General features: G+C 49.6%; 1 protein-coding gene across 1 annotated transcript in view; it reads left to right on the top strand.

Moving 5' to 3' along the window:
- The window catches only part of gcgra (glucagon receptor a), a 100,386-nt gene that overhangs the window by 48,905 nt on the left and 38,120 nt on the right, over positions 1 to 13,361 (top strand). The window contains exon 2 of the mRNA XM_060844770.1: positions 7,473 to 7,630. Within this exon, the coding sequence (XP_060700753.1) occupies positions 7,577 to 7,630 (54 nt within the window). The 5' untranslated portion in view covers positions 7,473 to 7,576. The remainder of the gene's footprint in view (positions 1 to 7,472; positions 7,631 to 13,361) is intronic.

Here is a 13,361-nt window from a genome sequence, read left to right as displayed (position 1 = left end):
AGATGTTGTGACCCACCTCTGAAGTGGGTTGGACGTGAATCTAGGTCTCCTAGATCAGAGGTACAGACACTACCACTGTGCCGCAAGAGCCCGTTCACCACATATGTACACGTATGTTAGTTATATTTGTGAAGAGTGTTCTGTACTGAGGTACTAGAACCGAATACAAAGAGAGGCTGGGGTTTCATCTGGGTAATTGTTTGTCTTGGGGGAAACCTCCTGTTAATTTTTTTTTCTTTTTTCCTTCTTTTTTGCCCTAAACTGGGGAGACTCTAATATATATATTTTTGGGTTTTTTTCTTCCTTTTACCTCCACACTACCACCTAACTGCGGTGGTGCTTATATTATCCCCAGCACCCATGCTGTGTATGTGCAGGTGTGAGACACAGTGAGAGACACAAGGTGTACAAATCTCTATTCAATTCCCACCAGCAGGAAAATAGGAAACATCCAAGTTGTCAGTGACAAGCAGTGCCCTTCACCTCAAAAGGCAATGCTGTGTGATCAAACAGTGAGGGGGAGGGCAAGGATTAAATCAAAATAGAGTTGGAGGGGGAAATAAAACACTCCACTCCCTGCAGCGTCCACCTCTCCCTGAACAACTCCAGGGTGTTGGTGGACACCGCGTGCTCCTTCTCCAGAGACACCCGGGCTCTGAATCCTCCTGTTTAGAAGGGTCTGCCATCTCCTGGGTTTGTTGGTCTAACTAATTTATTTAAAATGGGGTAAAGAGAGACTGCTGTGTTAGTCAGTAAAGAATAGACAAATGTATTGCTGCAGCCTGTCACAGGACCTACTCTCAGGACCAGGATTAGTCTCCAGTTTCATATTTCACCAAATAGTTTGGGATCAAATTAGATTAAATTAGATTAGGTTACTTACAGTGTGGAAACAGGCCCTTCGGCCCAACAAGTCCACACCGACCCGCCAAAGCGCAACCCACCCATACCCCTACACTTACCCCTTCACCTAACACTACGGGCAATTTAGCATGGCCAATTCACCTAACCTGCACATCTTTGGACTATGGGAGGAAACTGGAGCACCCGGAGGAAATCCACGCTGACACGGGGAGAACGTGCAAACTCCACACTGTCAGTCACCTGAGGTGTGGCAATGCCACACATTATAAACCTTATGTGTAACCCTACGGACATTGGTATACAGGTGTAGCCTGTATTGTAAACTTTTTGTCTTCTTTCAGATTTCTTGGTGGCACGGTGGCACAATGGTGAGCACTGCTGCCTCACAGCGTCAGAGACCCGGGTTCAATTGCAGCCTCGGGCAACTGTCTGTGTGGAGTTTGCACATACTCCCCTGTGTGGGTTTCCTCTGGTTTCCTCCGGAGGTTAGGTGAATTGGCCATGCTAAATAGCTCATAGTGTTAGGTGTAAGGGAATGGATCTGTGTGGGTTGTGCTTCGGCGGGTCAGTGTGGACTTGTTGGGCCGAAGGGTCTGTTTCCACACTGTAAGTAATCTAATCTAATGAGCATTTGCTTCCATCATTGACCCCATGGCTCTTACCATATATCTGAACTCTAACCTGAGTGTACAGAGGTACAGTCCTGGCCAAGCTGAGGAAGGCCAGCTGACTTTAATTTACACTGAAAGACCCACTGACCCCTCCACTTCCCCATACCCAACACCACCTATATTTGTGCGGCCAATGTCAGGGCATTTGTTATTTCTGAAGTACAGATGGGAACCGTTCATGACCTGGACACAGATAGTTATTGTCCCGGTAGAATATAGTTACCTCGGGACTGGCAAATCTTTCTAGCCCCATCAGGGAGGGGGAGGGGGAGAGGGAGAGGGAGAGGAACAGGGAGACGGAGAGATACAGAGAGAGGGAGAGGGAGAGAGGGACAGGGAGAGGGACAGGAAGAGGGAGAGAGACAGGGATAAGGAGAGGGAGAGGGTGAGGGTCAGGGAGAGAGAGGGACAGGGAGAGGGAGAGGTTCAGGGAGATGGACAGGGAGAGAGAAAGAGGGATGGGGAGGGGGAGAGGGTTGGGGGAAGGGGAGAAGGAGGGCGAGGGGGAGAGGAGTATGTGATAAATGCTGGCCTTGTCAGTGACTGGCATGTTGCAAACATTTTTTTTAAAGTGTTTTCTGTGTGCTGCGTACTTTTATTTCACCTGTTTGCTTGGTTCTGTGTATAAAAGCCCTTTGCCACTTTCTGTAGAACTGAGGTCAAGCTGTGTGGCAGTGTTTACAGAATATGAGTCAGCTCATTGGTGACTGGTTTAGCAGATAGTTTTATAATCCGTCCTCTCCACATCAAATCAGGGTTTCCTTAACCTCACCTCGTTAGCCCAATCTCCCTTTTCCTGTCACATGACAGTGGGACCAACAGTAAGTGTCACCATTGGCTCAGCAAACTGGTGGTTCTGATGGAAGACACCAACTCGACCTAAAGGGCAGCTGAAGGGAATTGGAACAAATAAACGAGCAAGAGAGAGAGAAGCGTGCGCATTCCAGAAGCTAAACAATGACAGAGAGCGAGGTTTGAACTTTGGATTAGAGCTGAAACCAAGTGACCCATGTTTCTGTGCATATGACCATGAACTTCCCAACAAGAAGGAGCTGGGCCTGGGAACTGGCTCCATCCGTTCTGCCCTGCATGCTGTTGGGTATTTTAATTGCGAGCTGGCTAAATGACTAAATGACTAAACCACCTGCAGTAAAATGTGCTGGCAGCTCAGGTATAACCGACACTCGACTGGGCAGTGTAGCCATTGGCATCTGGCTGATTACATATTAAGAGCAAGAGTAACACCGTCATCGTCCATTTTATTGGCTATTTCTAAAGCCACAGAGGCAGCAATGCAGCTGCTAAGGGGTTTGGTTAGTTCAGTTGACTGGATGGCTAGGTTTGAGGTACAGAGTGTCGCCAACAGCATGGGTTCAATTCCCGCAACTGACCGGGGTCACCACGAAGGGATCTCCTTCTCAAAACTCCTCCCTCTGGAGGCATGGTGACCCTCAGGTTAAACCGCCACCAATTCCCTCTCTCTCCCTTTGTCTTAATGCTGGCTAATGTATTCAAAATGCGGCTGGATATAACACTTGGGGTGAATGGGATCAAAGATAATTGGGAGAGAGCAGGATTAGGTTATTGAATTGGATGGTCAGCCATGATCGTAATGAATGGTGGAGCTGGGCCGAATGGCCTCCTCCTGCACCTATCTTCTATATTTCAAAAGGGTCTATGGCAAGAGATAGAAACTGGTCCAGTGTTTGGACAAGCAAGTGACTGACGCACTATAAGGTCAGAAAGTGTGAGGTTGTTAACTAGGTTGTTAACTAGTAGATGTTTGAGAAAGTGTGGGACTAGTAAATGCTGCTGGGGTGAGTTAATCAAATGCTGATTTGATGCAGCCTTATGGCAACAGGATGAGTCCAATCCGCAGCAGCTGAGGTTACTGTGAGAACTCTCCTTCTTCCCCCTGCCCAGTTGTGCCTCTCTAATGGGAGAGTGGTCCTCTAGACCATGGCAACTTTAGTAAACATTGATATCTGGAGGGAAATTGGTCATCCTAGTGCATGGATCACAGAACTGTATAGAACAAGGACAGAAAGGAAGAGACATGTTAGTTTTAATGGCAAGAAGATTGGAGAACAAGAGTAAGGAAGTCTCATTATACAGGGTTTGGTAAGTCTACACCTGGAATATTATGTGCAGGAGGATATACCTGGCTTGGAGGGAGATCAATGACGATTCATTAGATTACGTAGCAGCACAGTGGCTCAGTGGTTAGCACTGCCGCGCTTACAGCGCCGGGGATCCAGGTTCGATTCCAGCCTCAGGCAGACTGTCTGTGTGGAGTTTGCATGTTCTCCCCATGTCTGTGTGTGTTTCCTCCCACAGTCCAACGATGTGCAGCTTAGGGTGGATTAGCCATGCTAAATTGTTCCATGGTGTCCAGGGATGTGCAGGTTAGGGGGGACTGGCCATGGGAAATTGCCCTAGAGTGTCCAGAGATGTGCAGGTTAGGGTGGGTTGGCCGTGCTAAATTGTCCCGCAGTGCGCAGGAATGTGCAGGTTAGGATGGATTGGCCATGGGAAATTATCCCGTAGTGCCCAGGGACGTGCGGGTTAGCCATGGGAGGCATGGGAATAGTGGGGAGGGTCTGAGTGGGGTCAGTCTCCAAGCTTCTTGTAGACTCACTGGGCTGAATGGCTTCTTTCTGCACTGTAGGGATTCTATCATCATCCTTGGGATGGAAACATTGGCCAACTTGGTGAAGTTGAGTCAAATGAGCATATGCTCTCTATGTTGAAAATGTGTTGCTGGTTAAAGCACAGCAGGTTAGGCAGCATCCAAGGAATAGGAAATTCGACGTTTCGGGCATAAGCCCTTCATCAGGAATGAGAAGAGAGGGAGGAAGAGAGCTTCTTCAAGGAAGGCATCCTTGCAAGAGGATTCGCAGTAGGTTAAAATCTTCGGGTAAAAAATGAGGTCTGCAGATGCTGGAGATCACAGTTGAAAATGTGTTGCTGGTTAAAGCACACTAGAAGGACGCGAGGTGATGTAATTGAAATGTATGCAATTCCTGGAGATGCGTGTCACGGTCAATACTGCATGACCATTCCCTATGGCTGGGGAGTCTAGAGAAACGGGATAACATTGGCTGTTTTGGACTAAGATGAAAATGTCTTCCCTCAACATTGTGATTCCTTGTAATTCTTTAGCCTGGAGAGCAGTGGATGTTCAGTCACTGAAATATATTCAAGACTGATATGGAGCGATGTTTGAACACTCCGGGAATTCGGGGATATCAGATGGGGTGTGAAATTGGATTTGCTGTAAAAGTTCAATTATTATATTGAATGGCAGAGAGGACATGCCCTATCTCCATCCATGGAGCTGAGGCAGAGAGGGTCAAGAGTGTCAGGTTTCTAGGAGGGACAATCACCGATGATCTGGCCTGGACTACCCACGTGGGTGTGACAGTCAAGAAGGCATAGCAACACCTCTTCTTTGTCAGCATGCTAAGGAAATTCAACATGTTCACCAACTTTTACAGATTTACTATTGAAAGCATACCGTCCGAGTGCATAACAGCCTGGTACGGTAACTGCTCTGCCCAGGACTGTAAGAAACTACGAAGGTTGTGTGCACAGCCCAGACCATCGCGGAAGCCAACCTCCCATCCCTGGCTCCATTTGCACTTCATGGTGCCACAGAAAGGCTGCCAACATCATCAAAGACCCCTCCCACCCCGGTTATAATCTCTTCCAACCTTTTCCCTTCGGCAGAAGATACAGAAATTCCAACACACGCCTCAACAGATTCAAAAACAGCTTCTTCCCTGCTGTTATTAGACTGATGAATGGACTCTCTACCTTCAGATAATGCTGATCTTGCTTTGTGTCCCTGTTGGGCAGCTGTAACCCTGTGTGCCTCTCTCTCTCTCTCTGTCTAAGCTCCCTGTGATCTGTATGCCCTTGTATGGTATGTTCTGCCTGTTCTGCTCACAAAACAAATCTTTTCACTGTACGGAGGTACATGTGACAACAATAAATCAAACCCACCCCCTCCCCGAGGGTCAGTATATCCTGCTCCTGTTTCACAGCCAGCACTGGAGGAGGCCAGTGAGCCCTGACAACCCAATTCTAGCCCCTTCCCCATGTCTCTCATAATATCATTCCCCATCAACCATTGAGCCAATTGTCCTCTGAAAGTTATGCTTAGGTCTTGCTTCCAGGCAGCTCCATCTGTACTCCTTGTTTGAATGGTCATTTGGAAAATCAGGAGTTGGGTTGAGAGATTTGAGCTACAGGGAGAGGCTGAACAGGCTGGGGCTGTTTTCCCTGGAGCGTCGGAGGCTGAGGAGTGACCTTATAGAGGTTTACAAAATTATAAGAGGTATGGATAGGATAAATAGACAGTCTTTTCCCTGTGGTTGGGGAGTCCTGAACTAGAGGGCATAGGTTTAGGGTGAGATATAAAAGAGACCTAAGGGGCAACTTTTTCACACAGAGGGTGGTACGGGTATGGAATGAGCTGCCAGAGGATGTGGTGGAGGCTGGTGCAATTGCAACATTTAAAAGGCATTTGGATGGGGATATGAATAGGAAGGGTTTGAAGGGCTGGGTGCTGGCAAGTGGGACTAGATTATGTTAGGATATCTGGTCGGCATGGACGGGTTGGACTGAAGGGCTGTATATATCTATGACTCAATGCAGGAAGATAGGGTCGAGGGTAAAACTCAGATCAGCCACCATCTGATTGTATAGCAGAGCAGGTTTGAAGAGCCGAATGGCCTACGATTGTAAATTGTTTGTGCTCCAGATACCCCTCAAGTCAACTCTCCTCATTGTGCTACTGATTGTTTTGGCCACAGTCATAGAATCAACGTTAGCAAATCACCAACTCACCAGCAACAATTGAATCTGACGAGAAACTTTGTGGTTTTGAGCATTTCTAATAAAGCCCCCCCTCCCCACCCCCATAGGTTCTCTGCTTAAAGGAGAACAATTCTGACTTCTCTGATGTCTCTGTGGAACGGAAGCCCCTCATTACTGCTCCCATTCTGGCAAATCTCCTCCACACTACCCACCTTTGCACGTTCCCCACTGCCCTGGTATCCTGCCCACAGAGAGCTGCGGAGAATTCACCTGGAGCTGGGGCCAGTGACCTGGGAATTTGAAAATGGGGAAAGAAGGGAACGTTTCCGTCAGTTTTGGAGACATCCTTCAGAAGTGAGTTATCATCAACCATGAGATGGTCAGGTGAGGAAAGGGAGCCCAGTACTGCTGGTCTCTGGGAAAGCTAACAAGTCAGTACGGAATCCTTGGGCTGAATGACCTCTGTCCAAGCTGAAATGGAATTGAACAGTTAATGCCTGCCCCCAATCTCCCCTTCACTGTAATTTATTTATCAAGACTCCCCCTAAATCTGACACTGAAATGCAGGACACAATCCTGACCAAGAATAACTAAAGTTCTCTCCATTTGATCCATTAAATTAGCACCTTGCTAACAGTGTGTAACAGTACAATCTAAATGAATATTTTGCTAATGGCTCATTACAGTACAGTATAAATGGGCACTTTGCTAACAGTATGTTGCTGTTCAGTATAAATTAATGCTCTGCTAACACTGTATTTCAGGACAGTGTAAACTATTACTCGAAACAGAAAGTGCTGGAGATCACAGTGGGTCAGGCAGCATTCATGGGGAGAGAGCAAGCTAACATTTTGAGAGCTGCTCCGATGAAGAGCCGAAACGTTAGCTTGCTCTCTCTCCACGGATGCAGCCTGATCCACTGGGATCGCCAGCATTTTTGATTTTCAGAGCAGATCCCAGCATCTGCAGTAATTTGTTCCTGCAGTGTGGATTAATACTTTGCTAGCAGTGTGTTACAGGGCAGTATATATCTGTGTGTGTCCACAGCTGGGTGCTCCTGCCTAGGTTAGGTGTTTGATGTGATTGACTGATTGATCGGTGGTTCCTGTGTTTCAGGTGGCTATGTTAGCAGCTCCCATACTCTCAACCACTCCATGTGGGCACTGAACGTTACAGGACGCCCCCTGATGCACCAATGATTTTGGCAGCACTACAGAGGCATGTTACAAGCACGATTCCTTATTCTCCTTGTACCGTTGTCCATGAATTTTCAGGTAAGGGTGCCATCTTTGTCCAAAACCGCCTCTTGCCTGATGAGCACTTGCTGTGGGTTCCATCTGTGTTGAGTGAGCTGTGTCTGACAATAGCCCTCCAATGTGTTTTTACCAAGTGTCAGGCTAACACAGTGTCTTTAACTATGTGATTAGTACCTGTCAATGATTATTGCTTTGATAGTCATTCTCTGGATGTGGGTCATTTATTTCAACGATCTTGGAAAGCTAAGGGGAAATAATCAAACTGACCTCGATAATAACTGACCAGAGAGCAAAGGTTGAATGAAATAATGAAGCGAGTTTACACAGCCTTCCCTGAAATTCGGTGATTTGATTAAAGTTTTTGAGCTATTGGAAGGGAACACGTTAGGGTAATTTGAGAGAGGCTATTTTTCCTCTGTTAGGAAATCCAGGATCAGGAAACATCTTCAGGAAATTGCACCTCCATCTACCTGTCGCATTCCCAGCTACCTCCCCCTCCCCCACCCCAACTCCCCAGCCCCACACCCCCCTCCCATTTATCTCTCAGCTCCCTTGGGCCATCTCCCATATTCCTGATGAAGGGTTTTTGCCCGAAACATCGACTCTCCTGCTCCTCGGATGCTGCCTGACCTGCTGTGCTTTTCCAGCACCACACTTTTTGACTTGGGAAAATGGAAAACTTAGATCCAGACCTTTTGGGAGGGAAGGTGCGTACAAATGTTTTATTCACTCATGGGATGTGGGTGTTACTGTCCAGGCCAACATTTATCGCTCATTTCTGATTTCCCGGAGGGCAGTTAAGATTTCACCACATTGCTGTGGGTCTGGAGTCACATCTAGGCCAGACCTGGTAAGGGTGGCAGATATCAGTGATCCAGGTGGGTCTTTTCGCAAAGCCTGGTTGGCATTTGGAATTCCCCTCCACAAATGGTCATTGATGCTAGATCAATAACTGATGCTAAGACAGAGTTTGAGAGAGAATTTTGTTATTCAGGCATTCAGGACAAAGGCAGGGATATAGAATGAACAATCAAAACTTCCCGACTCAGGCGACAGACTGTGTGGAGTTTGCACGTTCTCCCCGTGTCTGCGTGGGTTTCGTCCAGGTGCTCCGGTTTCCTCCCACAGTCCAAAGATGTGCGGGTCAGGTGAATTGGCCATGCTAAATTGCCTGTAGTGTTAGGTAAGGGGTAAATGTAGGGGTATGGGTGGGTTGCGCTTCGGTGGGTCGGTGTGGACTTGTTGGGCCGAAGGGCCTGTTTCCACACTGTAAGTAATCTAATCTAAAAAAAACCTCACTGAATGGCAGTATAGGCTGGAGGGGCTGAATAGCCTCCTGCACTTCCCAGAAACAGATGTTACAACACGTCTCAACAAGGAAGTAAATGATTGGACCAAGATTGTCCACACCAATAATGTTAGAAATAGATGTAACAAACGCAGACAGAGGTAGAATCTACACTAACAGGAGATTCTGAAAGGTAAAGCTCAGAATAAAACTGCTCATCAAGGGATTGAAGAGCAGATTGGTCAGTAGCTGTGTTTGTGGGAATTATCTTTAAAGTAAACAATTACAGCTCTTTATACAAGGCCACAGTTTTCAAAGGATTCTGGGTACTGATACATCATGAGGTCTGATCTGTGCCCTGCATCTCTGATGTAATCAACTCAGAGATACAGAGGGAAAACTTTTTCAGGGTTTACTTGAAAAGCCTGGAGGATAGAGAACTCAGAAAGCTATTGTCAGCACAATGAGAGAGCATCGCCTGATTAACGTCTGTTCATTACACTTCAATATTACGTATCTCCTGGTTACCCAATCCAGGTCATTGCAAACCATGCAAAAGGGAAGAAGGTTGACTGGACAGTCAACCCAACAGCTGCTGGTTGATCCCCAGTTAATTCTGGAGAAGGTGATGGTGATGGTGATGGTGATGGTCGTGATGGCAGTGATGGCGATCGCGATGATGGCAGTGATGATGATGATGGTGATCGCGATTACAGCAGTGATGATGACGATTGCGATGATAGCAGTGATAGTGATGATTGCGGTGATGGTGATGGTGATAGAGATGATGGCAGTGATGATAATGATGGTGATATTAGCAGTAATGGCGATTATGGCAATGATGGTGATGTTGGCGGTGATGGTGATCGCAATGATAGCAGTGATAGTGATGATGGTGGTGATGGCAATGACAGTGATGGTGGTGGTGGTGAGGGCGGTAATGGTGCTGGTGATTGCTGGTGATAGTGATGACAGTGATTGTGGTGGTGATGGTGGTGGTAAGGACGGTAATGATGCTGGTGATAGTGATGACAGTGATTGTGATGGTGGTGGTGGTGAGGGCGGTAATGGTGCTGGTGATAGTCATGACAGTGATTGTGGTGGTGAGGGAGGTAATGGTGGTGATGGTGGTGACAGTGATTGTGGTGGTGATGGTGGTAGTGAGGGCAGTAATGGTGGTAGTGATGGTGGTGACTGATTATGGTAGTGAGGGCGGTAATGGTGGTGGGTGATGGCAGTGATTGTGGTGGTGAGGGTGGTGGTGAGGGTGGTGAGGGCAGTGATTGTGGTGGTGCTGGTGGTGGTGAGGGTGGTGGTGACAGTGATTGTGGTGGTGATGGTGTTGGTGAGGGCGTAATGGTGGTGATGGTACTACTGTCACCATCACTACCACCACCACCGTTACCACCCTCAACACCACCATCACCACCACCATCACTGCCATCACCATGACCACCACCATTACCGCCCTCACCACCACCATCACTGCCATCACCATGACCACCACCATTACCGCCCTCACCACCACCATCACCACCACAATCACTGTCACCATCATCATCACCACAATCACTGTCATCACTAGCACCAGCACAATTACTGCCCTTACCACCCTCATGGTGCTGGTGGTAGTGATGGTGGTGACTGATTGTGGTGGTGAGGGCAGTGGTGAGGGCAGAAATGGTGGTGGTGATGGTGATGGCAGTGATTGTGATGGTGATGGTAGTGGTGAGGGTGGTAACGGTGGTGGTGATAGTGAGAGTGATTGTGGTGATGATGGTGGTGGTGAGGGCGGTAATGGTGCTGGTGATGGTGACAGTGATTGTGGTGGTGATGGTGGGGGTGGTGAGGGTACCACTCCCACCATCACGCCCCCACCACCACCATCACCCAACCCCCCCACCATCCCCCATCACCACCACCCGCACCACCACTCCCCCACACCACCCCCCCACCACCACCATCACCCCACCCCACCATCCCCACTACCACCACCCCAACACCACCAGCACCACCCTCCCACCACCCCCCCACTACCATCCCCCACCACTCCCCCTACCAACCTCCACATCACCATCACCCTCCCACCACCACCCCCCCACCACCACAATCACCACCACCACCACCCCCCCACCACCCCCCCACCTTGCCCCCACCACCACCATCACCCCACCCCACTTCCCCCCACCCCAACACCACCACCACCACCCCACCACCACAACCCCCCACCACTTCCCCATGAACCCCCACACCACCACCCCCCACCAACACCCCCCCACCACCATCCCCCACCACCACAGCCCCCACCACCACCACCCCACCACCACCACCCCCACCCCTTCAACACACCCCTCTATCCCCCCACCACCACACCCCACAGCCTCCCCCACTCGCCACCACCACCCCCTACCACCCCCCACCACCACCGCTCCCCCACCACCACCAACCCCCCACCCCAACACCACCACCACCCCCCCACCACCATCCCCCACAATCCCCCACCACCAACCCCCACCACACCCCCCTACCAACCCCCACACCACCCCCCACCACCACTCCACCACCTCCACACCCCCCACCACCACACTTACCACCACCAAACCCTCCCATGACCATCCCACCATCAACACCACCCCACACCTCCACACCCCCACCACCACCAACCCCCACCACACCCCCCACCACCACCCCACCCCAGCCCCCCTCCACCACTCCACCACCCCTCCGCCACTCCCCCACCACCACCCACCAACCCCCCCTTCACCACCCCTCCACCACCACCCCACCTCCCCCATCCACCACCCCACTCCACCCCCCTCCATCACCCCCATCCCAACCACCACCCCACCACCACCACCACCCCCCTCCACCACACCACCTCCCCCCCTCCACCACCACCACCCCACCCCACCTTGATAGAAACCCATACAATAATGGGTTGCATAGATAGGGTTGACGGTCAGAATCTTTCTCCTCAGAGGTAAAATGTCTAATACTGAGGTGGGGTGAGGGGCATGTATTAAAGGTGAGAGGGAAGAGTTCAAAGGAGATGTGAGGGGCAAGTCTTTTACACAGAGATTGGTAGGAGTGTGTGGAACACAGTGCTGGATGGTAATGGAGGCAGATACGATGGGGCATTTAAGGGCCTGTTAGAAAAGCTCATGAATATGCAAGGAAAGGAGGGATATGGATTAGGGCAGGCAGAGGGATTACTTTAATTCAGCGTCATGTAGGCCTGTGTTGTACTGTTCTGTGTTCCACCCAGAGAAGTTTCATTTCTCAATTGGAAAAAAATCTCGGCCCCTCTGACAGGGTCTGCATTCCCTCAGTGCGTTTCCAAAACCAAAACCCCGCCAAACCAACCCACAGTGCTGGAGAAACTCAGCGGGCTGTGGCAGCATCTGTGGTGAGAGGAATGGTGCTAACGTTTCCAGTCCGGTGGCTCTACTTCGGAGTGCTGCATGGGCTGAAACAGTCACCAAAAATCCCGGCAACGTCCCAGCCGTTCAGGCATCTGCACGGGGCCAAACAGAAGCCAACGTTTCAGAGTGTTGAATAAACGGGCCTCATTAACTGGCTTTCGACTCGGAGGCAAATATTACAGGCATCAAGGCTGGCACCTCTGTGAGGAGAGAATCCTGTGTGACCCAGATAAGTGTTCACTGGGACATTTGCCCAGTTTGCGGTGATCTTGTTTAAACGATTTAGACAGCGTACAATATATCATGGTGGAGTTTTGAAATATTTATCCTCCATTGACTGAATGGGCTTAAGGCCATTTCAGTGTACGCTGTTTCTCCTCATCAGGACATCAGTAATGCAGAGGGAGTGCAGGCCGACTGTGCCTGGCCCAGATAATGCAGGGCTCCACACTAAGCAGGGCCGGTGATGGGAGCACAGAAATATTCATTGCTTTCTTCCAAGCACAAGGGTGGCACGGTGGCACAGTGGTTAGCACTGCTGCCTCACAGCGCCAGGGACCTGGGTTCAATTCCCGCCTCAGGCGACTGACTGTGTGGAGTTTGCACATTCTCCCCGTGTCTGCGTGGGTTTCCTCCGGGTGCTCTGGTTTCCTCCCACAGTCCAAAGATGTGCGGGTCAGGTGAATTGGCCGTGCTAAATTGCCCTAGTGTTAGGTAAGGGGTATATGTAGGGGTATGGGTGGGTTGCGCTTCGGCGGGTCGGTGTGGACTTGTTGGGCCGAAGGGCCTGTTTCCACACTGTAAGTAATCTAATCTAATCTAATCACAGCAGGCTCAATGGGAGAGAAAGACTGAGACCAATAGGTATTGTAACTCATCAGAATGAATTGATGTGGTCCTGTAACCTGTGGGTAAGAGACCCTAACTAATACAGGCACCATCTGAATAAAGCACAGTGTCTCCCCTCTGTCCCTGGATGTTGTAAGCATTGGACCGCAGATGCTGGAATCTGAAACTAAAGGAGCAGAAGGTGCTGGAG

Source organism: Hemiscyllium ocellatum, chromosome 25 (assembly GCF_020745735.1).
Source record: "Hemiscyllium ocellatum isolate sHemOce1 chromosome 25, sHemOce1.pat.X.cur, whole genome shotgun sequence".
NCBI classification, from domain to species: domain Eukaryota; kingdom Metazoa; phylum Chordata; class Chondrichthyes; order Orectolobiformes; family Hemiscylliidae; genus Hemiscyllium; species Hemiscyllium ocellatum.
The sequence above is the reverse complement of the archived record's forward strand: the minus strand, read 5'-3'. Positions and strand labels throughout refer to the sequence as shown.